We start from the raw sequence: 26,807 nt of genomic DNA on the forward strand, positions 1-26,807 counted from the left end.
AGGGGTTACCGTGCCTTTTTCAATGACTGGTTTGATACATGATGATATTTCTGAAAAGAAAACATCCGATCAGATGAACAATACTGTGTAGTGACTTAGGCATGATTCATACATTAATTCTAATCATAATTATAATTTTAAGATTGTGAAGAGTGAAAGCTTTGTATTCAATAATCGCTAAATTGACTTTAGAAAAATACCAATAATAAGAAGACAGTGATATAGACTCCTACCTCTCCCAATGACAACGAGCTCATGAATGGCAACCATCCCATTACGACCATCAAATTTAACAGTGTCTCCTATTATGCAATCAGAAGGAGCATTGTCCGGGGCTGTTCCATCCTCAGAGTATACTGACACGGGCCACATGTAGCAGTAATAACCACTGCAGGTACACGCGTCCCTCGAGCATGTGTATGTTTGAAGTTTACTATTATACCAATGACGTACTACCTCTACACAATACTGCTTATCTAACTTAGCCTTAAACCAGGTGTCATATCCTGGTGAATAAGCCCAAGTACCTGTATTCCTGTCTATAGCATTACTTGCCACATGTCTTGAGCTAGCCTCTTTAGTCATTGACACAGAGACAGGTTTTATTTCACCATCTACCTCTCCTAAAATTTCACCTGAAATAATGACAACGATAAATTGTTGTGTCTCACTACTTCGTACTCGCAGTTTAATTAGAGACATATAGGACTCCAACTAAATTTGTGTACGTATATTATATATTCTGTGTTAATTCTGATAAGGCCGTGATATAAAATAAATATTACAATTTTGAACAAGTTAACCTTGGATGGGTAACCACAATAGAGTCGTGAAGAGGATTATCTTTATCTTCGTGACCATCTGGTCGATATAATACATGAGCATATTCATAATATAGAAATTATTTAAATCAGTCAACTGTTTTAACGTTAAGACAATAATCAAGTATCTGGCTAAAACTCGTCACAGATTGTAATCGAAGAATGAGGGTACCGAGTGAAAGCCAGAACAGAACTGTTTACCATCGTAAGGTATAGAATTAGATTTATCTAGCATATTCCCGGACTCATTTATTATAACGGATTATAGACGCTTCTCACTTTTGTCCTAACAGGCGTGAGCGACCACAAGACGGATCAGTGTAAAAACGTAGAGTAAGATAAAACTGAAAGTACACATTGTTACGAAAATAATGCCTTCCTCTGCATCTCCTTGCTATTTATAAGCAAGGTAGACAGGTTAGCATCAGGTGACTGTATTCCGAGTTTCGTATTGATGTGATGCAGCTACGGGCACGTATCTACTCACAGACATGTTTCAAACCACCAGGCAATATTGTCTCCTTATTTGGATGTAAACAAACCGATACAATCCTACAATCGAGCATTCCGTCTCCATTGTTGGAGCTTCGTGTTTACTTCTTGGCTCTGCACGTTTATCACCAAGATATTGTACGGAATATTGTAAGTTATTATTTCTATAGGTATTACACCAATGTAGAAGAATCACTGGAATGATCCTACTGCTAATTTCAATACCATATTATTATCTTTAAGAAGTGTTTCACAGTAATAATATGGTAAATTAGTAAATTGTAACTAAAATTTTTAATTTGGATCAGGACTGTTAGTTAAAGAGAGAGATTAGAGACATTTTTTTAGGTAATTTTCAGCAAACAGAAAAGGAGCTTCTAATTTAGTGATTTAATAGCCATTTCGCCACTAATGTTCAATGAAGTGCATGACAAATTTCAGAAGGACTGATAAAACTTAAAAAATAATTTAACAAATTTAAATCTAATAATTTCATTAACCTTTTGTGTAGGATGACATGAGAGTTACATGGCTAACATCACTGTTATTTGGTAAGCAGTTATTGTAAAATAAACTTTATTTACTATTGAGCATGTCTTGGCTATTACAAATTCGGATTTGTCTAATTTCTGTGAATAATTTTCTGAATTTCTAGTATATAATATCCAGGTTCTTCACGGATTTGTTTCAGTGATCATACCATGTTTGGTTGATGGTAGCAGCATCACTTGCACCAAGAGTGACACTGTCGATGGTGTGCCAACTGGCATTAATGTCACGGACGCAGAGGTAGTCCGCAAACTCTCATTTGAGGTAAGATTTATTGTTGTTAATAACAGTTCATTGTGGCACAGTGTCTTAACTGCAAGTGTACCTTTTGCAAGTGTACCATTTGGCTACTTTACTAAAAACTGATATAGGAAAATCTCACAAATTTTGAACACAAACTGACAAACTATTGTATTTAAATGAAAATATTGTAATCTGTATATCATCAATATTTCAGGCTTGCGTTGATCGTTGCTGTCAAAAGGACGGTTGCGAGGTAGCAGGACTACATAAGAATGTCTGTGTATTAGCCAGTTGTACTACTCACCCATGCAAGAGGGATTTTAAAGCTGACCCCGAAGATAATAAGGCTAATTTCACGTTTCTCACCAAACATGGTAGGTTGTTCATTTCTTGGAAACATAATATTGCTCATTGGAAATTGTGCTAAAAAGTGGTTTTGAACATTCTGAAACTTCAATCATGGTGTCTTTTTATGAAAATTTAAAGTATACAACCTATACTTTAGGCTGCTGTTTGGATAAATATTGTCACTTTATATCTAAAAATTGTAAAATAGGTTCATGATATCAAAGAATTGATTATTTCCAAATTTCACCTTATTTCAATTCAGTCCAAGAAGACAAGCCGAATTCAGCTGCAGCTGACACTGAAAAGAAGGATTCAGCAGATCCTAAAAAAGATGCAGAGGATACCAAAACACCAGACACTAAAAGTAGCACTAAAGTTGATTCAGAAGATTCTGACAAGACAACAGCAGATTCAGTAGACACTAGTGCAGTTACATTGGATTCAAATAATAAAGAGGGGGAGCAAGCTAAATCAGATGAAACGATACTAGTTCAGAAAGCAAGCAGTGAAACTTCTGAAAGGAACGCAGTCAAGGAGAAGAGTGATACTGCAGAATCAGGAGAAACAAAAGACAAACAAACTACTGCAGAATCAGGAGAAACAAAAGACAAACAAACTACTGCAGCACCTGATTCTAAAAGCAAAAACACCCCTAGTAAACAGAAAACAAAAGCATCAGACACTAAAACTGTTGCACCCAAAGAAGAAGCCAAAGTAGAAGCTATAGAAGAAGCTATAGAAGAAGCCAAAGATGATGCTAAAGATGATGCTAAAGATGATGCTAAAGATGACTCCAAAGATGATGCTAAGGATGCCTCCAAAGATGATGCTAAAGATGATGCTAAAGATGACTCCAAAGATGACTCCAAAGATGAATCCAAAGATGACTCCAAAGATGATGCCAACAAACCAAACTGTGACCCTGATTGCGATATAGCATCAGAGAAATGTGTTAAAGATAACAACGTTTGGAAGTGTGATTGCAAAGAAGGTACGTTAAATTTTCTGAACTTATATTTAGCAGGAGATTACAATTTAGCTTGCAATTATTTCTTATTCGTCATTATGATTATCTTGAGCGAAATTCACTTGTATTTGCTGTAAAAGAAGCGTCACTAACTTTTGTGATAGGTTACTGATAACAGTTGTTACATCTCTACTGATAAAAGTTGTTACATACTTGACTATAAAGTATAATTTCGCTTTTAATTAATATTTAAATTATTTAGATTGTTTCTTGACGCAGGTTTTATAAAGACTAAGGATGATGGATGTGTTGCCAAGGTGATGTGTGAAGCTTCTACTAGTTGCCCTGGTGACCACACGGCGTGTACTGTTGTCGACAATAAAATAGCGTGTGGCTGTCAAAACGGGTATGTTAATGTTATTCTACTCAGTCTGACTAATTTTGACGGCCCCAACGTTAATGTGGCTCTTGCTATATGTTGGTTCAGCCGAATTAATTATTATGTAATCAAGTTTATTTTTCTCTTTAAGTTAGTTGTCATCCGGCCAAACATTAAGCAACTTATATTGCAGTACCATTTATCAATTAGTATATCAAAATATGTCATTGTAATTTTGCATGGCTGAAATGTAACGCTTGATTTATATAGGATACAAGGATACAAGGATACAAGGATACAAAAGTGATAATTATTTTATTGAGTTCAACGAGTTTATATATATAATAATTAATTAAATTTTCAAATTAAAAAAAAAAAAAATTGGGAATTTAAACTCTTGATATTCTTAATTCTTTATAATACTTCCTGGAAACGTACTGGAATTCTCTGAAGTTTTCTGGAACATTCATTAGCTTTCTGTAAGCTGTGCCAGTGGTTTTGGTTTTGTTGTAGTGCCTTGCGAGAAACACAAGATATGGGATTAGTTGGAATCTTAGGTTACAGTACAGTGTATATTTATGCGTGGTAATTATGTGTAATTATGTGTAATTATGTGTAATTATGTGTGATATGCGTGGAATGTGGATTATATTATCCTGACACTCCCACTTCACTGCAATGCTTTGTCTTATCAATACCCAGAATTGAATTGAAGTGTTAGTTTCGGGGGAGTAACACTCAAGGGTTTCAATCCTACATTTCACAATTTGCCATTGTTCAGACTGAATATCTAATTAATTAATTAACTAATTAATCTAATTAAACTCATCATTCCAATTACCACACCTAGACCAATAGACAACATACCACAAACCATTGTCTACAAACAGAATGTATATTCTCTCTTACCCTAACAACACTAACACTATGTCTTACCAGGTATAAGAAGGAGAAGGGAGTCTGTAAGGAGGTGACCTGTAAAGGTGTATCCTGTCCGAATCATGCCACGTGCGCCTTGTCGGAGAACACCGCGCACTGTTTCTGTGATAAGGACTATGTAGCACAGGGTATATTCTGCAGGACTGGTAAGTGATAAGGACTATGTAGCACAGGGTATATTCTGCAGGACTGGTAAGTGATAAGGACTATGTGGCACAGGGTATATTCTGCAGGACTGGTAAGTGATAAGGACTATGTGGCACAGGGTATATTCTGCAGGACTGGTAAGTGATAAGGACTATGTGGCACAGGGTATATTCTGCAGGACTGGTAAGTGATAAGGACTATGTAGCACAGGGTATATTCTGCAGGACTGGTAAGTGATAAGGACTATGTAGCACAGGGTATATTCTGCAGGACTGGTAAGTGATAAGGACTATGTGGCACAGGGTATATTCTGCAGGACTAGTAAGTGATAAGGACTATGTGGCACAGGGCATATTCTGCAGGACTAGTAAGTGATAAGGACTATGTGGCACAGGGTATATTCTGCAGGACTGGTAAGTGATAAGGACTATGTAGCACAGGGTATATTCTGCAGGACTGGTAAGTGATAAGGACTATGTAGCACAGGGTATATTCTGCAGGACTGGTAAGTGATAAGGACTATGTGGCACAGGGTATATTCTGTAGGACTGGTAAGTGATAAGGACTATGTGGCACAGGGTATATTCTGCAGGACTGGTAAGTGATAAGGACTATGTGGCACAGGGTATATTCTGTAGGACTGGTAAGTGATAAGGACTATGTGGCACAGGGTATATTCTGTAGGACTGGTAAGTGATAAGGACTATGTGGCACAGGGTATATTCTGCAGGACTGGTAAGTGATAAGGACTATGTGGCACAGGGCATATTCTGCAGGACTGGTAAGTGATAAGGACTATGTGGCACAGGGTATATTCTGCAGGACTGGTAAGTGATAAGGACTATGTGGCACAGGGCATATTCTGCAGGACTGGTAAGTGATAAGGACTATGTGGCACAGGGTATATTCTGCAGGACTGGTAAGTGATAAGGACTATGTGGCACAGGGTATATTCTGCAGGACTGGTAAGTGATAAGGACTATGTGGCACAGGGCATATTCTGCAGGACTGGTAAGTGATAAGGACTATGTGGCACAGGGTATATTCTGCAGGACTGGTAAGTGATAAGGACTATGTGGCACAGGGCATATTCTGCAGGACTGGTAAGTGATAAGGACTATGTGGCACAGGGTATATTCTGCAGGACTGGTAAGTGATAAGGACTATGTGGCACAGGGTATATTCTGCAGGACTGGTAAGTGATAAGGACTATGTGGCACAGGGTATATTCTGTAGGACTGGTAAGTGATAAGGACTATGTGGCACAGGGTATATTCTGTAGGACTGGTAAGTGATAAGGACTATGTGGCACAGGGTATATTCTGCAGGACTGGTAAGTGATAAGGACTATGTGGCACAGGGCATATTCTGCAGGACTGGTAAGTGATAAGGACTATGTGGCACAGGGTATATTCTGCAGGACTGGTAAGTGATAAGGACTATGTGGCACAGGGCATATTCTGCAGGACTGGTAAGTGATAAGGACTATGTGGCACAGGGTATATTCTGCAGGACTGGTAAGTGATAAGGACTATGTAGCACAGGGTATATTCTGCAGGACTGGTAAGTGATAAGGACTATGTGGCACATGGTATATTCTGCAGGACTGGTAAGTGATAAGGACTATGTGGCACAGGGTATATTCTGCAGGACTGGTAAGTGATAAGGACTATGTGGCACAGGGTATATTCTGCAGGACTGGTAAGTGATAAGGACTATGTGGCACAGGGCATATTCTGCAGGACTGGTAAGTGATAAGGACTATGTGGCACAGGGTATATTCTGCAGGACTGGTAAGTGATAAGGACTATGTGGCACAGGGCATATTCTGCAGGACTGGTAAGTGATAAGGACTATGTGGCACAGGGTATATTCTGCAGGACTGGTAAGTGATAAGGACTATGTAGCACAGGGTATATTCTGCAGGACTGGTAAGTGATAAGGACTATGTGGCACAGGGTATATTCTGCAGGACTGGTAAGTGATAAGGACTATGTGGCACAGGGTATATTCTGCAGGACTGGTAAGTGATAAGGACTATGTGGCACAGGGTATATTCTGTAGGACTGGTAAGTGATAAGGACTATGTGGCACAGGGTATATTCTGCAGGACTGGTAAGTGATAAGGACTATGTGGCACAGGGTATATTCTGCAGGACTGGTAAGTGATAAGGACTATGTGGCACAGGGTATATTCTGCAGGACTGGTAAGTGATAAGGACTATGTGGCACAGGGTATATTCTGTAGGACTGGTAAGTGATAAGGACTATGTGGCACAGGGTATATTCTGTAGGACTGGTAAGTGATAAGGACTATGTAGCACAGGGTATATTCTGCAGGACTGGTAAGTGATAAGGACTATGTGGCACAGGGTATATTCTGCAGGACTGGTAAGTGATAAGGACTATGTGGCACAGGGTATATTCTGCAGGACTGGTAAGTGATAAGGACTATGTAGCACAGGGTATATTCTGTAGGGCTAGTAAGTGATAAGGACTATGTGGCACAGGGCATATTCTGCAGGACTGGTAAGTGATAAGGACTATGTGGCACAGGGTATATTCTGCAGGACTGGTAAGTGATAAGGACTATGTGGCACAGGGTATATTCTGCAGGGCTAGTAAGTGATAAGGACTATGTGGCACAGGGTATATTCTGCAGGACTGGTAAGTGATAAGGACTATGTGGCACAGGGCATATTCTGCAGGACTGGTAAGTGATAAGGACTATGTGGCACAGGGTATATTCTGCAGGACTGGTAAGTGATAAGGACTATGTGGCACAGGGTATATTCTGCAGGGCTAGTAAGTGATAAGGACTATGTGGCACAGGGTATATTCTGCAGGACTGGTAAGTGATAAGGACTATGTGGCACAGGGCATATTCTGCAGGACTGGTAAGTGATAAGGACTATGTGGCACAGGGTATATTCTGCAGGACTGGTAAGTGATAAGGACTATGTGGCACAGGGTATATTCTGTAGGACTGGTAAGTGATAAGGACTATGTGGCACAGGGCATATTCTGCAGGACTGGTAAGTGATAAGGACTATGTAGCACAGGGTATATTCTGGAGGACTGGTAAGTGATAAGGACTATGTGGCACAGGGTATATTCTGCAGGACTAGTAAGTGATAAGGACTATGTGGCACAGGGTATATTCTGCAGGACTGGTAAGTGATAAGGACTATGTAGCACAGGGTATATTCTGGAGGACTGGTAAGTGATAAGGACTATGTGGCACAGGGTATATTCTGCAGGACTGGTAAGTGATAAGGACTATGTGGCACAGGGTATATTCTGCAGGACTGGTAAGTGATAAGGACTATGTGGCACAGGGTATATTCTGCAGGACTGGTAAGTGATAAGGACTATGTGGCACAGGGTATATTCTGCAGGACTGGTAAGTGATAAGGACTATGTAGCACAGGGCATATTCTGCAGGACTGGTAAGTGATAAGGACTATGTAGCACAGGGTATATTCTGCAGGACTGGTAAGTGATAAGGACTATGTAGCACAGGGTATATTCTGTAGGACTGGTAACTGATAAGGACTATGTGGCACAGGGTATATTCTGCAGGACTGGTAAGTGATAAGGACTATGTGGCACAGGGTATATTCTGCAGGACTGGTAAGTGATAAGGACTATGTAGCACAGGGTATATTCTGCAGGGCTAGTAAGTGATAAGGACTATGTAGCACAGTGTATATTCTGCAGGACTGGTAAGTGATAAGGACTATGTGGCACAGGGTATATTCTGCAGGACTGGTAAGTGATAAGGACTATGTGGCACAGGGTATATTCTGCAGGACTGGTAAGTGATAAGGACTATGTGGCACAGGGTATATTCTGCAGGACTGGTAAGTGATAAGGACTATGTAGCACAGGGTATATTCTGCAGGACTGGTAAGTGATAAGGACTATGTAGCACAGTGTATATTCTGCAGGACTGGTAAGTGATAAGGACTATGTGGCACAGGGTATATTCTGCAGGACTGGTAAGTGATAAGGACTATGTGGCACAGGGTATATTCTGCAGGACTGGTAAGTGATAAGGACTATGTGGCACAGGGCATATTCTGCAGGACTGGTAAGTGATAAGGACTATGTGGCACAGGGTATATTCTGCAGGACTGGTAAGTGATAAGGACTATGTGGCACAGGGTATATTCTGCAGGACTGGTAAGTGATAAGGACTATGTGGCACAGGGTATATTCTGCAGGACTGGTAAGTGATAAGGACTATGTAGCACAGGGTATATTCTGCAGGACTGGTAACTGATAAGGACTATGTAGCACAGGGTATATTCTGCAGGACTGGTAAGTGATAAGGACTATGTAGCACAGGGTATATTCTGCAGGACTGGTAAGTGATAAGGACTATGTGGCACAGGGTATATTCTGCAGGACTGGTAAGTGATAAAAGACTATGTGGCACAGGGTATATTCTGCAGGACTGGTAAGTGATAAGGACTATGTAGCACAGGGCATATTCTGCAGGACTGGTAAGTGATAAGGACTATGTGGCACAGGGTATATTCTGCAGGACTGGTAAGTGATAAGGACTATGTGGCACAGGGTATATTCTGCAGGACTGGTAAGTGATAAGGACTATGTGGCACAGGGTATATTCTGCAGGACTGGTAAGTGATAAGGACTATGTGGCACAGGGCATATTCTGCAGGACTGGTAAGTGATAAGGACTATGTGGCACAGGGCATATTCTGCAGGACTGGTAAGTGATAAGGATTATGTGGCACAGGGTATATTCTGCAGGACTGGTAAGTGATAAGGACTATGTGGCACAGGGTATATTCTGTAGGACTGGTAAGTGATAAGGACTATGTGGCACAGGGTATATTCTGCAGGACTGGTAAGTGATAAGGACTATGTGGCACAGGGTATATTCTGTAGGACTGGTAAGTGATAAGGACTATGTGGCACAGGGTATATTCTGCAGGACTGGTAAGTGATAAGGACTATGTGGCACAGGGTATATTCTGCAGGACTGGTAAGTGATAAGGACTATGTGGCACAGGGCATATTCTGCAGGACTGGTAAGTGATAAGGACTATGTGGCACAGGGTATATTCTGCAGGACTGGTAAGTGATAAGGACTATGTGGCACAGGGCATATTCTGCAGGACTGGTAAGTGATAAGGACTATGTGGCACAGGGCATATTCTGCAGGACTGGTAAGTGATAAGGACTATGTGGCACAGGGTATATTCTGCAGGACTGGTAAGTGATAAGGACTATGTGGCACAGGGCATATTCTGCAGGACTGGTAAGTGATAAGGACTATGTGGCACAGGGCATATTCTGCAGGACTGGTAAGTGATAAGGACTATGTGGCACAGGGTATATTCTGTAGGACTGGTAAGTGATAAGGACTATGTGGCACAGGGCATATTCTGCAGGACTGGTAAGTGATAAGGACTATGTGGCACAGGGCATATTCTGCAGGACTGGTAAGTGCTACATCTGTTATTTATAAAAAATGTTATAATCTCACAATCGTCTATTATTAAAATATTATGTATTAAAATGAGGTCAGGTTTAGTTCAATGAGTTGGGCGATAAATTGAGCTGGCCTTTTATTGTAAACTTACTCCCGTAGTTCTGTTCTAGAAGCATCACAGTAAACCCCCGATTTACCGTGGGGCGTGGGAACGGAAAGATATGATAAGGCCTGAAATCCATAGAATTAAAAGTGATATTTTTTATAGTCTAATGATCAAATACTTAGCAATTCAAAAGTAACAACTTTTCATGACATCTAGATTCTAGAATACATCCAATTATATCAGCTGAGAATAATTGGCATGGTATGTGAGATTGTTAACTTTATCTGCTTCCCTTATCACCTCGTAAGCAGATGACAGCGCTCGGTCTGATAAAACATTGTAGTGAGTAGATAATAGTGAAGGAATGGGGCCACGATCAGTCGTTGGCATGCGAACCCCGTCGTCAGCTGATACTATACTAACAACTGTTCAGTAGGATCTAGAAAAGTTAGATCAGGAGGAAAAGAATTCCTGTTTTATATCTATATTTCTTACTTATTATATTTATTATTACTTTTATTACTATCAGACCTAGACAGTGAATGTAGATAATATGTCCTCAGGATGACCCTGATGATGAAGATTTTCCAGGTACTGAATAATATGTTGATAACATAAAACGAGCTAATTTCAGACGTAAAAACATTGTCGAACAAATTTTCGGGAAAAAATCAAAACTGTCGGAAAAAAAGTTAAATTATTCGAAAAAAGTTGTTTAGTGAATTAGAAGAAAAATTCGGGGAAAGGATTTATCCGTGCGGTAAATCGGGGTTTGCGGTAATTCGGGGCGCAGTTAATCAGGGTATTACTGCACTGTACATATTAATCTACTGTATCTGTATCCTCTTACCTACTTTATATTGCCACACAGTTGTTGACTGCACTACGGAGCCTAAAAACGCGGGGTGTCCAACCAACGAACAGTGTAAACAGGTAATTTATATTTTATTCTCACATCACCATTTTATCAAATCGGTTTACAGTTTGCTGTATATTTTTAAAGCTGTATAATATTTTAAAAGTTGATCTCTAATAGAACCGCTGACCCAGGTGAGCAGCAAGAAGCAGTGTTTCTGCATTCCCGGCAAGCTGCGCGTTAAACCAACCGGTGACTGCACAGGGAACGCGAGCGCAATAGTGCTGACCAGTGAGGACGTGACAGTGCAACTTCCTGCACAGTCCGCAACAATGTCCGTGTCTGTGGCTCCCGCGCACTCTAAGAATGATAACTACTACGCCTACAAGTGGGAGCAACAGAAGAACCCGGCCGGAGTGAGTTTGGTTTTAGTTGGCTAGTAAACTGAGGGTACTGGAACTTGGCCGGGGTGAGTTTGGTTTTAGTTGGCTAGTAAACTGAGGGTACTGGAACTTGGCCGGGGTGAGTTTGGTTTTAGTTGGCTAGTAAACTGAGGGTACTGGAACTTGGCCGGGGTGAGTTTGGTTTTAGTTGGCTAGTAAACTGAGGGTACTGGAACTTGGTTAAGAAATTATTGTTAGGGTCGTCTAGATTAGTCGTAATTAGGTATAACTGCACTCAAGTTGTTCTGAAATATATCGGGTTTTAATTGATGGCTCCAGTTTAGTGTAATTTAGGGGTTGTTTAGAGTTCTGGATTGTTGGTTGAGATTGTGGGAGAAGCTTTTTCAGCTTTGGCCTCGAATCAACGCTGTTGTTTTCGTAAATTGCAGATTTGCAGATTTACGTGATTTACACGATTATCCAATACTTGTCTTGCACGTTTTTCAAACCTTGCTGCTATATTTGCTAAACTTCACCCGATTGATTAACTAACTAATCAACTAATCGATGCGTAATCACCAGGGAGATTCATTAGTGGAAGGGTTGACCAAGTCTCGAGTTACCATAAGTAAGCTGGTCGCAGGAGAGTATGTGTTCTTAGTGACCGTGCTGGGGATACACAACGAATATCACACCAAGGTACTTATTTACAACTACTAGATTAATTGATTTGAAAATAGCACAACAGAATTTGAGTAGATCCATGGCCTTATGGGCTGGAATTCCCAACCAACTGGAGAGTTGAGGGTTGAATTTTTCTCAAGTTGACATAGATTCGGGGTCTTCTTAAGTGGTATAAATTTAAACTTTTATTTTATAAACTCAATTTGAGTCTTGTACATGTAACATGCAGTACATACAGTACTGAGTACACGCTTATAACTGGTAGTATTTTCTGTACATAGTTCTTTCCTGTTGACTCAAGCCTCTGACGTAATATTTTGTGCTCAATTGTTGGTGGCTCCATCTCTCCATGTGAATATGTTACATATTGTATAATAGTGTATATATTTTATACACTGAACAATGTGTCTACTTTACATGTACACTCTGAACAGTAACAATGCGTATACACGACAATATCATTTTATACCTGAAGAAGCTGTGTACAGTACTGGTATTGAATAACAACTAGACTATAATAAGTTAAATTGGAGTTATTAAAAAGATTATCTCATAAAAAATGTTAGAATTGACATGAATTATTGAGTAACATATTTTATTTTAAAATCCCACAGTCTATTATAATGGCAGATACGTGTAAATTCGCCTATAACGTTTATTTAAAGTTTAAAGTCATTAAATAATTATTAGTGTTAGACAACATTGAAGTGGACGCGTTTCAATCTACACTCGCGTTTATATAACAGCTGCAGATCATCGAACATGGTGAATAATGACTCATGAATATTTAATATGCACATATTAGTCATTAAATTAATGTAATAATATGTAAAGTATTGTATTTGGTACAGTGTTATAATCACGACCGTCCAAGTATCAATACCATCATTCAGTTAAAAGATTCTGATCTATCTTTAAAACTAAGTTAATTTATTAAGTATAAATAACTTACACATTGTCTGATAACGAACATTATATAAGTTCAGTAAACAGGTGTGGGACAATAATTCCTATCATCAGAACACACTTTATAATTTGTAATACTTGCAACACTACTATATATATAACAAATAATTTGAAGAGGTTCTCTGAAGATGATATTTTATTCGAAGAGCCTAAATTGTGTATGATTAGCTTCTCCAAACAAATCTAAAGACACACTTTATAATAGTAACTGCAACTAAGGGATGTTCCTAACTCTTCTGTTACCCTATCTAAATATCACTTCATATAGTCCTCCTCCTCCTCTGAACACCTGTTATCTCACAGTCAGTACGTGTTTTACTGTGTTTCAGTGGGTAGCAGTCTCAGCAGCTGTTGTTTAGCGTAGTTCTTGTGTTTAAGGGGGCCGGGGGGGGGGGGGGGGGTCTTCATCAAAATTCTCTCGAAATTGACTTTTTAGTTGTTTCTGATAGAGGGGAGTGATATCTATCAGCTGTTTTTGATCCCATGGAAAAATATTGTTCCTAGCCGAAATTATTGCCGGTCAAAGGTCAGCGCTTATGTGTAATTGTATTGCGCGAGCGATTTTCAATCGCGCGCCCTGAAAATCGAGTCTAAAAATCTATCTTCTCCTACATTTTTTGAGCAATCACCCTGAAACTTTCAGGATATGTTCTAAGGACCATTTAGAAGAGATTGTCGCGCCAGAATTTTGAGATAGGCCTTAAAACATTTTTTATTCGATTTTGAAAATCTTGGACCTCGTTTTTTGACGATTTTTTCAGGTCCAAGATTTTCAAAATCGATTAAAAAATGTTTTAAGGCCTATCTCAAAATTCTGGCCCGACAATCTCTTCTAAATGGTCCTTAAAACACATCCTGAAAGTTTTAGGGTGATTGCTCATAAACTGTAGGAGAGGATAGATTTTTAGACTCGATTTTCAGGGCGCGCGATTGAAAATCGCTTGCGCAATACAATTACACATAAGCGCTGACCTTTGACCGGCAATAATTTCGGCTAGGAACAATATTTTTCCATGGGATCAAAAACAGCTGATAGATATCACTCCCCTCTATCAGAAACAACTATAAAGTCAATTTCGAGAGAATTTTGATGAAGACCCCCCCCCCCCCGGCCCCCTTAATATTCATTTAGCTGGCTGAATCTGAGTATTAACCAGGAAAAAAACAGGTACATTTCTTTTGTGGTTATTAAATAAACTAATAAAGAAAGAAATGTTTGAGGAGACTGTGAAAATGTGTGTTTTCCTTTCGTTATACCATGTATACATTCATCAGTTGAAATGTTAAGCCTAGTTTTAGATAGGTGTAAATTCCTCAGACACATGTTTATTATATGTGTGGGTACTACCAGCATTAGTACTAGTAACTAGTAACTAGTAACTAGTAACTAGTAACTAGTAACTAGTAACTAGTAACTAGTTACTAGTTACTAGTTACTAATTACTAGTTACTACTGGGACTATTAAATTAACAGATAGGCTGATACATTTTGGAGAAGACGTGTCTGTTGACAGTTTAATATTTTTCCTATGAGTAAGATTCGTAGTATATTGATATTATGAACAATATCTATATTGTATATAATCAAGATTTGTACATTTTGTAATAAATGATAAATCCCAGTGCAGTAGTCAATACAAATGTATTCCAAATGTAAATCCTTGTAGTACGTTTGGAACATTGTGCATATTCTTGATATATCTCAAGAGTTAGGGTGATTCCTAGATATGTGACGTTGCAACTCTACTACTCAGGATTCAGTTTACCGCGAACTAAAGCTTACATTTTCAGGTTGTGAAATTAAAGGTGTTGCCTACAGTACCGCAAAATAAAGCTCACATTTTCAGGTTGTGAAATTAAAGGTGTTACCTACAGTACCGCAAACTAAAGCTCACATTTTCAGGTTGTGAAATTAAAGGTGTTACCTACAGTACCGCAAACTAAAGCTCACATTTTCAGGTTGTGAAATTAAAGGTGTTACCTACAGTACCGCAAACTAAAGCTCACATTTTCAGGTTGTGAAATTAAAGGTGTTACCTACTGCAGTACCGCAAACTAAAGCTCACATTTTCAGGTTGTGAAATTAAAGGTGTTACCTACAGTAACGGAGAACAAAGCACCCGTTGCCGTTATTAAACCTGCCGGCAAAGTATCTTTCAAACTTCCTGCCGAGTTCTCCCTCAACGGAATTGATAGTCACGATGATGATAAGGTACCAGTTATTGCACTGTTTTACTTTAAAATACAATTTTCTATAAAGTTCTACGATGATTTTAAAGGTTTTATTCTAACCTTGTTATTTGCATTGGAAAGTTGGAAATGCTAACTTTGAAGTCGTGCTGAAGTGTACATAATATGTATATTATTTTAACAATAATTGTATTGTAACTCTTGTGACTACGAGTCACTAAACCTCGCGTCATTTTCATGTGTACATGACTACCATCAATAATAGACATATAATGTATAATTCAATGTGTACCAGTTACAATTATTGTTAAAATAAATCTTAAGATTCTAAACTCATTTATCTTGAGGCGACTTGTTTATTTTAAACGTTAGCTCTATTATTACACATGCGATAGCATCATATTAATACTGATAGTTGTATAATAATAGTGAATAATGGTACATGATGTCTGCCTCATCAGTCAATGGTCGAAATAACACGTACTTACATAATACTATAATATTACAATACCAATGAGGGTTATTTTACACTTTGGTATAGATACGCCCATATCTGTTTATAAAGAGAATTTTATAACAAGTATCTTCCAATTATAGCTTTATAGGGGTAAATATAAGTATTGCTAGGGTTAGACACAAATAAAAGGCAGAGTTAAACATTAACTAGCATAATCTCAATCTAGCAGAATATTTGTTTCCATAACATGCTAAAGTAAGATGTAAGTTTTCAGTCCGGAAACTGGTAAAACCGGTTCAAGTCTCAATTAGGGCTAAATTATGGGACATAAGGTCATTTTTATAATTATAACCAATCAGCTCTTAAATAAAAGCATTAAACATCTCACTGACCCCACCCCTCCCCAACTCTGATATTAAATGAAATCCTCACAATAAACCCATTGCAGATAGTTTCCTACGCATGGACCATAGAGGCTAGACCAGTAGCAAGCAGTGAGAATTTCGTCAAGCTCATCGGTAATTAATATATTTCTCATAATCTTTCATCATGCTTTCGGAAATGTATTATTCACAACAATTGTACTGTTTGCGCAATTTTGCAGGCTACATTATACTGACTGAGGTATTACCTCTGTGGTCAGTTTTACAATCATCTGATGAGGAAAATGTACATAATTGTTATTTATTAAATTGGTTTTTGTTTTTTGCGTTATATGATCACACTATAAAATTCCTATTTGTTATCGTGAACTCTATTTCGGCTATCAATAATGCTGAGAACGTATAGTGCGTTATAAGTAATATAATTTACTTGTTTATTTATAATTTGATATGAAGTTACGCCGCTTACATATGAGTTCTCCCGTAAGTTAAGGCTGGGGGTTCACCCTGAATTTTTTGTGAAACTTGGTTTCGAGATAGCAGTTGACCAACAAACTAGGACCGGTGACCGAACTTTTGAGGGGGTCCCGGACCCCAACCGCCAAACGGTGCCCGCGGGGCAGCCACGCCCATATTTGGTCCAAATTAGGCCCAATTTAGCCAAATACCCTGAACATGCCCAAAACCCAGATTTTAGGTGCTCTACTTGTAGCTAGTGGTCCCCTGAACTCGTATATGAATTTTCATCAAGATTGGACAAAAAATGACTGAGTTATGAGCCAAAAACCATATGACCATATTTGGGCATACGCACCAAATTTGATCGATTTTGGCCCATAAATTGGTCAAATATCAATATTTTTGAATGAAACCAACTTTATATGGAAGATAAGCCTATACTACAGATTCTCTATGATTATCAGCTCAATATCTACCTAACTGTGGATTCTGTGTTCAATTAATTGCAAAAAATGAACAAAATCGCCCATATCTCAGTTCGCGATATTTGCGAAACTGATTTCGTTCAAAACAATAGAACTCAATAGGGTTTCAATATTTTTTCATGAAATTTTCAGAATCAACGTAGAATCGCATTTCGACCTTAAGTTTTAATATGGAATTTTGAGTTAGGCCTTTAAAAAAATTTGGCGGCCAAATTCTGAAAAATGCCCGGCAAATTTCAGAATTTGGCCGCCAAATTTTTTTAAAGGCCTAACTCAAAATTCCATATTAAAACTTAAGGTCGAAATGCGATTCTACGTTGATTCTGAAAATTTCATGAAAAAATATTGAAACCCTATTGAGTTCTATTGTTTTGAGCGAAGTCAGTTTTGCAAATATCGCGAACTGAGATATGGGCGATTTTGTTCATTTTTTGCAACTATTTGAACACAGAATCCACAGTTAGGTAGATATTGAGCTGATAATCATAGATAATCTGTAGTATAGGGTTATCTTCCATATAAAGTTGGTTTCATTCAAAAATATTGATATTTGACCAATTTATGGGCCAAAATCGATCAAATTTGGTGCGTATGCCCAAATATGGTCATATGGTTTTTGGCGCATAACTCAGTCATTTTTTGTCCAATCTTGATGAAAATTCATATACGAGTTCAGGGGACCACTAGCTACAAGTAGAGCACCTAAAATCTGGGTTTTGGGCATGTTCAGGGTATTTGGCTAAATTGGGCCTAATTTGGATCAAATATGGGCGTGGCTGCCCCGCAGGCACCGTTTGGCGGTTGGGGTCCGGGACCCCCTCAAAAGTTCGGTCACCGGTCCTAGTTTGTTGGTCAACTGCTATCTCGAAACTAAGTTTCACAAAAAAATCAGGGTAACCCCCCCCCCCCCCCCCCCCCCCCCCCCCCCCCCCCCCCCCCCCCCCCCCCCCCCCCCCCCCCCCCCCCCCCCCCCCCCCCCCGAAATATTATTTCGACGAAATAAGGTCTACTTGTTATCTTAGTCGGAAGGCGCGATAATATATTCTGTTAGATACAATGCGTCACATGCTGCGTGTTCTGCGCGCGCATTTCTTATTTATTTCATATTAACTTGTCATGTTGCGTTGATCTGATCACACCGGTACTTATTGTTCATCGCGGCATGCGAATTGGTTTTACTCTACGGTTGAGAAACTCGGACACTGGAAAAGGCCTAACAGAAATATTCTGGACGGGACATAAAAATTTAATCAGGCATCCTGAAATGCTAGCACGTAATCTCGTCTTGTGGGAACATGCGAATGATAGAGCTAGAAGAGGCTGTGGAAGCAACCGTCTTCGGACGATGCAAAACTTACGGATTTGGCAAATAGTCACTAGAGCGTCAGGATGTTAGAGTAGCCACTAAAATAGTCACTAGAGCGTCAGGATGTTAGAGTAGTCACTAGAGCAGTAACTTGAGGTATATTAACAGTTAAAACGTAACTTTTCAGGTGAAACTACGGATACGTTACACGTAAAAGTCTCACAAGGAGAAGGGGAATTCAAGTTCAAACTCGAGGTAAGAGTTAAAGGGGGGAGGGGGGAGGGGGTTCATCCTGATTTTTAGGTAAGAGTTAACAAGGGTTAACCGATATAAAACTAAATATATTATTTCTACAGTCGCCATTTGAATTATAGCCCCACCACTTCCTGAACCTAAACTTAACTCCTGCGTTACTAATAGTAGTTACTATGGTTACTAATAGCTAAAATAAACACAGGTGAAAGATAAATCTGGTTTGACTGGCTCGGCCTCTAAATCAGTGCTCATTTTGGCTGAGGACGATTTCCCTCCCAGGTAAAACTACAAACCTAGCACTGTGCCAGTGGCACTGACACTTCACTTTAAGAATATTCTATCTACATTTTTATGTCAAGTTGCTTGTAAGAAAAGTATTACATATTTTACAACTACTGCCATTATAATATGTAACATGCATATTAATTCCGTCAATGCATATCAACATTGTCAATGCCACGTACTTTTATCCGTACTTTCTTATCTTGATACTGTTTTACTTTCAGTGCTAAAGTTTCCTCTGCTCTGGTTCTTACTCTACCTAAGAATTCCGCTGTTCTGTACGGCAACGGCAGCAAAGATGACCACGAAATAACAAAGTAAGTTATTTTGGGTTCCTGCCAAAGTAAGGAACCACTGAACAACACCTGAACACCACTGAACAACACCTGAACAACACCTGAACAACACCTGAACAACACCTGAACAACACCTGAACAACACCTGAACACCACCTGAACACCACCTGAACAACACTGAACACCACCTGAACACCACCTGAACACCACTGAACAACACCTGAACACCACTGAACACCACCTGAACACCACCTGAACAACACCTGAACACCACTGAACAACACCTGAACACCACTGAACACCACCTGAACAACACCTGAACACCACCTGAACACCACTGAACAACACCTGAACACCACTGAACACCACCTGAACAACACCTGAACAACACCTGAACACCACTGAACAACACCTGAACAACACCTGAACACCACCTGAACAACACTGAACAACACCTGAACAACACCTGAACACCACTGAACAACACCTGAACACCACTGAACACCACCTGAACAACACCTGAACACCACCTGAACAACACCTGAACACCACCTGAACACCACTGAACAACACCTGAACACCACTGAACACCACCTGAACAACACCTGAACACCACTGAACACCACCTGAACAACACCTGAACACCACCTGAACAACACCTGAACACCACCTGAACACCACCTGAACACCACCTGAACAACACTGAACACCACCTGAACAACACCTGAACACCACCTGAACAACACCTGAACACCACTGAACAACACCTGAACAACACCTGAACAACACCTGAACAACACCTGAACAACACCTGAACAACACTGAACACCACCTGAACAACACCTGAACAACACATGAACAACACCTGAACAACACCTGAACAACACCTGAACACCACCTGAACAACACCTGAACAACACATGAACACCACCTGAACACCACCTGAACACCACTGAACAACACCTGAACAACACCTGAACAACACATGAACACCACCTGAACAACACCTGAACACCACCTGAACAACACCTGAACAACACATGAACACCACCTGAACAACACCTGAACAACACATGAACACCACCTGAACAACACCTGAACACCACCTGAACAACACCTGAACAACACATGAACACCACCTGAACAACACCTGAACACCACCTGAACAACACCTGAACACCACCTGAACACCACCTGAACACCACCTGAACAACACTGAACACCACCTGAACAACACCTGAACACCACCTGAACAACACCTGAACACCACCTGAACACCACCTGAACAACACTGAACACCACCTGAACAACACCTGAACACCACCTGAACAACACCTGAACAACACATGAACACCACCTGAACAACACCTGAACACCACCTGAACAACACCTGAACAACACATGAACACCACCTGAACAACACCTGAACACCACCTGAACAACACCTGAACAACACATGAACACCACCTGAACAACACCTGAACACCACCTGAACAACACCTGAACACCACCTGAACACCACCTGAACACCACCTGAACAACACTGAACACCACCTGAACAACACCTGAACACCACCTGAACAACACCTGAACACCACCTGAACACCACCTGAACAACACATGAACACCACCTGAACAACACCTGAACACCACCTGAACAACACCTGAACACCACCTGAACACCACCTGAACACCACCTGAACAACACTGAACACCACCTGAACAACACCTGAACACCACCTGAACAACACTGAACACCACCTGAACAACACTGAACACCACCTGAACAACACCTGAACACCACCTGAACAACACCTGAACAACACATGAACACCACCTGAACAACACCTGAACACCACCTGAACAACACCTGAACACCACCTGAACAACACTGAACAACACCTGAACACCACTGTACACCACTGAACAACACCTGAACACCACCTGAACACCACCTGAACACCACCTGAACACCACCTGAACAACACCTGAACACCACCTGAACACCACCTGAACACCACCTGAACAACACCTGAACAACACATGAACACCACCTGAACACCACCTGAACAACACCTGAACACCACCTGAACACCACCTGAACACCACCTGAACACCACCTGAACAACACCTGAACAACACCTGAACACCACCTGAACACCACCTGAACAACACCTGAACACCACCTGAACACCACCTGAACAACACCTGAACACCACCTGAACACCACCTGAACACCACCTGAACACCACTGAACAACACCTGAACAACACCTGAACAACACCTGAACACCACTGAACAACACCTGAACACCACCTGAACACCACCTGAACAACACTGAACACCACCTGAACAACACCTGAACACCACTGAACAACACCTGAACAACACCTGAACAACACCTGAACACCACTGAACACCACTGAACAACACCTGAACAACACCTGAACAACACCTGAACAACACCTGAACACCACCTGAACAACACCTGAACAACACCTGAACAACACCTGAACAACACCTGAACACCTCCTTTTCAACTTACTACCCATATTTCCAAACCATAATGCAATGATTTTGTAATAGAATACCCTTTATGCTTTTATGGCCTCAGAATCAAGATTTCATGATGGAGCCACAATTAGAATAATTGCTATTATTACCTTGAATATAATTAGCATTCTGTAGAATCTATAGATTTTCTTAAGACCATTTTCTGCCCTCCAAAGTTATACTTAATACAGACCTTCTAGAGTTTTATGTCAACGTTATACATCGACGGATTGATGATTAGATTTGTGTTAGAAACTTTAACCTGTCCCGGCATTTAATATTTCATTTATTATACGGAAATCCTGTGATGACTTTCATAGAGCCGGTTTCTACGGACTTAAAGTCAGTAAATGTTGGCACCAGGTGGTCAGTGCTATTCTTAATTTACACCAGAGAGTGCTCCCACTTTATGTTTACATACGTTGGCCATTGCTGCTTTCCGTTTTCCAGTTTTTGTAAAGTTTTTGCTCAAAGTTCAGTTCTTTGCATCGTCTGTTACTATGTAATTGCGTATAATTATAATATTATGCGCATATTGCATATAATATTATCTTGATACTTCTCTTTCTAAACACGTAACACCCTCCTAAGATGGGAGTGGCAGAAGTCGTCAGACAGCCCGAAAACGGGAGATATGACCGGCACTACGATCTCCAACCTAACCCTGGCCAACCTGGTGGAAGGAACTTACACCTTCACGCTCACAGTATACGATAAGAAGAATCAGAAGGGGGTTGCAAGCACAACCGTTACTGTCAGACCTGCTGAAAAGGGTCCTCCTAAAGCTGACGCTGGTAGGTTTAGTGAGGGAGGGAGGGAGGGAGGAAGGGAGGGAGGGAGGGAGGGAGGGAGGGAGGGAGGGAGGGAGGGAGGGAGGGAGGGAGGGAGGGAGGGAGGGAGGGAGGGAGGGAGGGAGGGAGGGAGGGAGGGAGGGAGGGAGGGAGGGAGGGAGGGAGGGAGGGAGGGAGGGAGGGAGGGAGAGAGGGAGGGAGGGAGGGAGGTAGGTAGGGAGGGAGGGAGGGAGGGAGGAAGGGAGGGAGGGAGGGAGGGAGGGAGGGGGTTGCAAGCACAACTGTTACTGTCAGGCCTGCTGAAAAGGGTCCTTCTAAAGCTGACGCTGGTAGGTTTTGTGTTTATTACTTTTAGGACGTTTATAAGTTTGTAGGTGAAGATGATAGATATTATTGTTACAAATTATCATGTTTCATGAAAAGTTCACCATGTGTACCACCAGGTGACAACAAGGAGCTAGTAGCACCAGACAGGAGCACCGAGCTGGACGGATCTAAAAGCATATCACCCCTTGGTATACTACACTACCACTGGGAACAGATATCAGGGGGCAAGGGGATCACGCTGCAGAATGAGAACTCCACTAAGTTGCTGGTTAATGGCCTGTCAGTTGGCTCGTACAGGTAGGTTACATTGTCAGTTCAATGAGATCTTGTTGATCTGAGGTGAGTGGCACACCTGGGGGGGGGGGGGGGGGGGGTCCAACACACTGACGTGATTCAACTTATCGCTTAAAGTTAAAGGACTTAAAATTACTCATAAAATTGTGTTTTGCCATTATATTCCTCAACACTCCAGGTTTAAGTTGACGGTAGCGGACACTAATAACGTGACGGCTACTGACGAGGTGTCAATAACAGTGAAAGAAGACGACAACAAGCCCCCAAAAGCGATCCTGGGACCTCCAATCAAGATATACGCCCCCAACACTGCAGTCGATATTGACGGCAGCAATTCTACTGATGATGACAGTAAGTCTACGTTTTATTCAGGGTCCCTATTTGTGGTGGCTCGGTGGCCCTTGCTATTTTTTCTCAACACTTGTTCCCTCTATAATAAATATTCTTGACCACCCTATCCGTAAACTAACCATCATTTACACTCCTCAGAGATAGTGATGTGGGAGTGGAGTAGGTCTCCAGACAGTCCTGCACTAGGACAGGTAGTCAGTGGGTCAGATCACGCTCCCATTCTAAAACTCTGTGATCTTATTGAGGTAAGTTGAGTGATGAAAAATGTTTACTGTTCAGCCGTTAGATGTGTGATCAGTAGTAAAATACTAGAGAGAGAGAGAGTAAGGGAGAGGGAGAGGGAGAGGGAGAGGGAGAGGGAGAGGGAGAGGGAGAGGGAGAGGGAGAGGGAGAGGGAGAGGGAGAGGGAGAGGGGGAGGGAGAGAGAGAGAGAGAGGGAGAGGGAGAGGGAGAGGGAGAGGGAGAGGGAGAGGGAGAGGGAGAGGGAGAGGGAGAGTAATTGTACTGACGGCGTCAGGCTTCACTTTTTTCTGCTGCATTTAAAACCGCTACCCACTAGGAATACAATAACTTTTGTTGTGATGGAACCAGTCTGCTGTGACACTTTACTTTCAGGGAGTGTACAACTTCACACTGACAGTATTTGACGAGAAGGGAGCATCAGACAAAGCGTCATTAACTGTGACGGTGGAGAGGAACCCTCACTCTAACGATATCGTACAGGTCTATCTGTTCGAGGATCCCACTAACTTTACTCAGGAGAGACTGGATAGTCTTACTAGCATCCTCATGGTGCCCTTCAGTAAGTGTGCTTACAACTTATTGCACCTTGCTACAGTTTTATCAGTCTTTATCAGTGTTTATCACTGTTTATAGTGTTTTTATGTGTTTACATCTCAAAATGCTATTCCTTAGATATACAGATGTTTAATTATAATCTGTAAAGGAGCCTAATTAGGAGCCTAATTAGGAGCATAATTAGGAGCGTAATTAGGAGCATAATTAGGAGCCTAATTAGGAGCCTAATTAGGAGTCTAATTAGGAGCATAATTAGGAGCATAATTAGGAGCATAATTAGGAGCCTAATTAGGAGCATAATTAGGAGCCTAATGAAGATTCCGTCCCTCACTAGGTGATGGAAAAGAGAGGTCTGTTGTGCGAAAGTGGGAACTGGTTACTATCGGTATCAGGACTATCAACAACCAAGTTGTCGTCTACTTCTACGGTTCGTCTTTAATTCTCGTGGATATTATTTGAGTCGGTTACAGTAATTCTGTTATATATTAGGACGCAATGAATCTACCGGACCACGATATATGACCTAATATGGTAATAAGGTAATATGACTGCTATTTAGCTCTTAAAAGAGCAGTTCTGTAAAATGAAGATGATAACCACTCTCTCCCTCAGGTAAGAATGATAAGGGTGAAATACTCCCAGGAGCTCCCCTAGTGAAACATCTCAGAGATACCGTGTATGGACGGTTGCTAGGATTCGAGTTTGATGTGATAGACACGAGCACGTGCAGTAATGACTGCAGTGGTCACGGCACGTAAGGATCTCCTGTATTTTCAGTTTTTAAAATTTTATTAAAATACGATAATACCCTTCCCGTGTATTTGGACATTACTCTTAATGATACATTATGTATCTAAAACGATCATAGTTTTTATCATCGTACAGGAAAAAATAAATTTTGAAGATTTTAGTACGATAACCTTGATAACCCTCTCCACAGCTGTTCCGATGCTACCCGTCTTTGCACGTGCGACAAGTTCTGGATAGAAAACTTCTTCCGCGCGTCCGCCGGACGGCAATTCAGCAACTGTGAGTGGAGCAAGATCTACTTCGGGCTGATCGTCTCACTGCTGATCATAGTGTGCTTCATTATTGTTTACATCGTGTGGTATGTGTGGTCTCTCAGGAACGATCAGCTGAGAAGGAGGAAGAAGTATAAGCAGTTGGAGGAGGAAACAGGGAGGGGCGTGAACTTTAATAGTGGGAGCTCGGATGAGGATGAGTTCTTTAAGATGAAAGCAAGGAAGAAATCCTCTTCTCGCAGTTTAACGCCAAAGGCTAATGGTTTCAAGCCAGCTAATGTTCTCAGTAACATTAATGCTGTTAAACCAAATGACAAGTCCGATAAAAGGAAGTAATTTTGGTTTTTTTTGTCTTTTTAAAATCTTTTTATTGTGATTTTTGGGGTTTTTCAGATATGAGTTAACGAATGATAATACCAGATCAGATTGCGTTTGATTTTAAATTCCATTGCCAGTCGATTAATCTGTTGATTATATAATAAAATCTTTCGATAAGTTGTGTTACCACTTGCCTTTCTTTCAATTTATTCAGCAGAACTAGACAGAATACAGAATAAATGATAATTTTTTCTTTTGTTCTACCATTTTTAAGATTATGATTTTATGTCATCTATCAGTAGTCATGGTTACTAATTATGTTACCATGACAACACTGCCATATTATCAATTCTTTTATGAACCTGGTACGACAAAAGATAAACGTTTTTTTTTGTAAACATGTTTTAAAATTCTTAAAGCCGGTTTTCTAAATAATTTTAAAGCAACTTTTTGGGTTTGATCACCATTACATTTGTGTATTTGTATAGTATTTAAGGAATGAGTAAATGATGATATACTCCTTCATGATAAATCTCGCTACTTTCTGTAGATCGGAATGTTTTCAACGAAAACCAAAGTTGTTGTTATTTCCTAATATCCATCCTGCCTAAATACTAATAACTTATGACAATTCAATATCAAATGGTCTTAGTTCCACCTTGGTTCCACCCCGACACCACGTGTCCCACTAACTCATATCTCACTGTAGGATAAGGTAACATTACACATAACTAACTCATATCTCACTGTAGGATGAGGTAACATTACACATGACTAACTCATATCTCACTGTAGGATGAGGTAACATTACACATTACTAACTCATATCTCACTGTAGGATGAGGTAACATTACACATTACTAACTCATATCTCACTGTAGGATGAGGTAACATTA

At 40.5% G+C, this 26,807-nt stretch overlaps 2 protein-coding genes across 2 annotated transcripts in view; both read left to right on the plus strand.

The window, feature by feature from the left end:
• Positions 1-4,068, plus strand: part of LOC134823189 (polyunsaturated fatty acid 5-lipoxygenase-like) — a 1,185,970-nt gene extending 1,181,902 nt beyond the window's left edge. Inside the window, exon 3 of the mRNA XM_063834571.1 lies at positions 3,851-4,068. The gene's annotated coding sequence lies outside the window, so the exon portion shown is untranslated. The remainder of the gene's footprint in view (positions 1-3,850) is intronic.
• Positions 1,816-26,472, plus strand: LOC134823176 (dyslexia-associated protein KIAA0319-like protein). The gene is made up of 22 exons (XM_063834539.1): positions 1,816-1,864; positions 2,005-2,126; positions 2,320-2,479; positions 2,716-3,444; positions 3,700-3,826; positions 4,739-4,884; positions 11,327-11,388; positions 11,506-11,727; positions 12,277-12,393; positions 15,419-15,556; positions 16,440-16,509; positions 18,812-18,879; positions 19,082-19,158; positions 19,386-19,478; positions 22,602-22,804; positions 23,245-23,425; positions 23,601-23,773; positions 23,912-24,018; positions 24,389-24,575; positions 24,906-24,998; positions 25,184-25,325; positions 25,512-26,472. The coding sequence occupies exons 1-22, from the start codon at positions 1,831-1,833 to the stop codon at positions 25,927-25,929; spliced, it is 3,669 nt and encodes a 1,222-aa protein (XP_063690609.1). The 5' UTR covers positions 1,816-1,830; the 3' UTR covers positions 25,930-26,472.
• Positions 26,473-26,807: the final 335 nt, after the last annotated feature.

Source organism: Bolinopsis microptera, chromosome 11 (assembly GCF_026151205.1).
Source record: "Bolinopsis microptera isolate Bmic1 chromosome 11, MBARI_Bmic_1.0, whole genome shotgun sequence".
Classification (NCBI taxonomy): domain Eukaryota; kingdom Metazoa; phylum Ctenophora; class Tentaculata; order Lobata; family Bolinopsidae; genus Bolinopsis; species Bolinopsis microptera.

Coding starts and splice junctions, on each gene's coding strand:
- LOC134823176 (XM_063834539.1), top strand. CDS start 1,831: ATGAGAGTTACATGGCTAACATCACTGTTATTTG. Junction 1,865..2,004: donor GCTAACATCACTGTTATTTG/GTAAGCAGTTAT, acceptor GATTTGTTTCAG/TGATCATACCATGTTTGGTT. Junction 11,389..11,505: donor CCAACGAACAGTGTAAACAG/GTAATTTATATT, acceptor CCGCTGACCCAG/GTGAGCAGCAAGAAGCAGTG.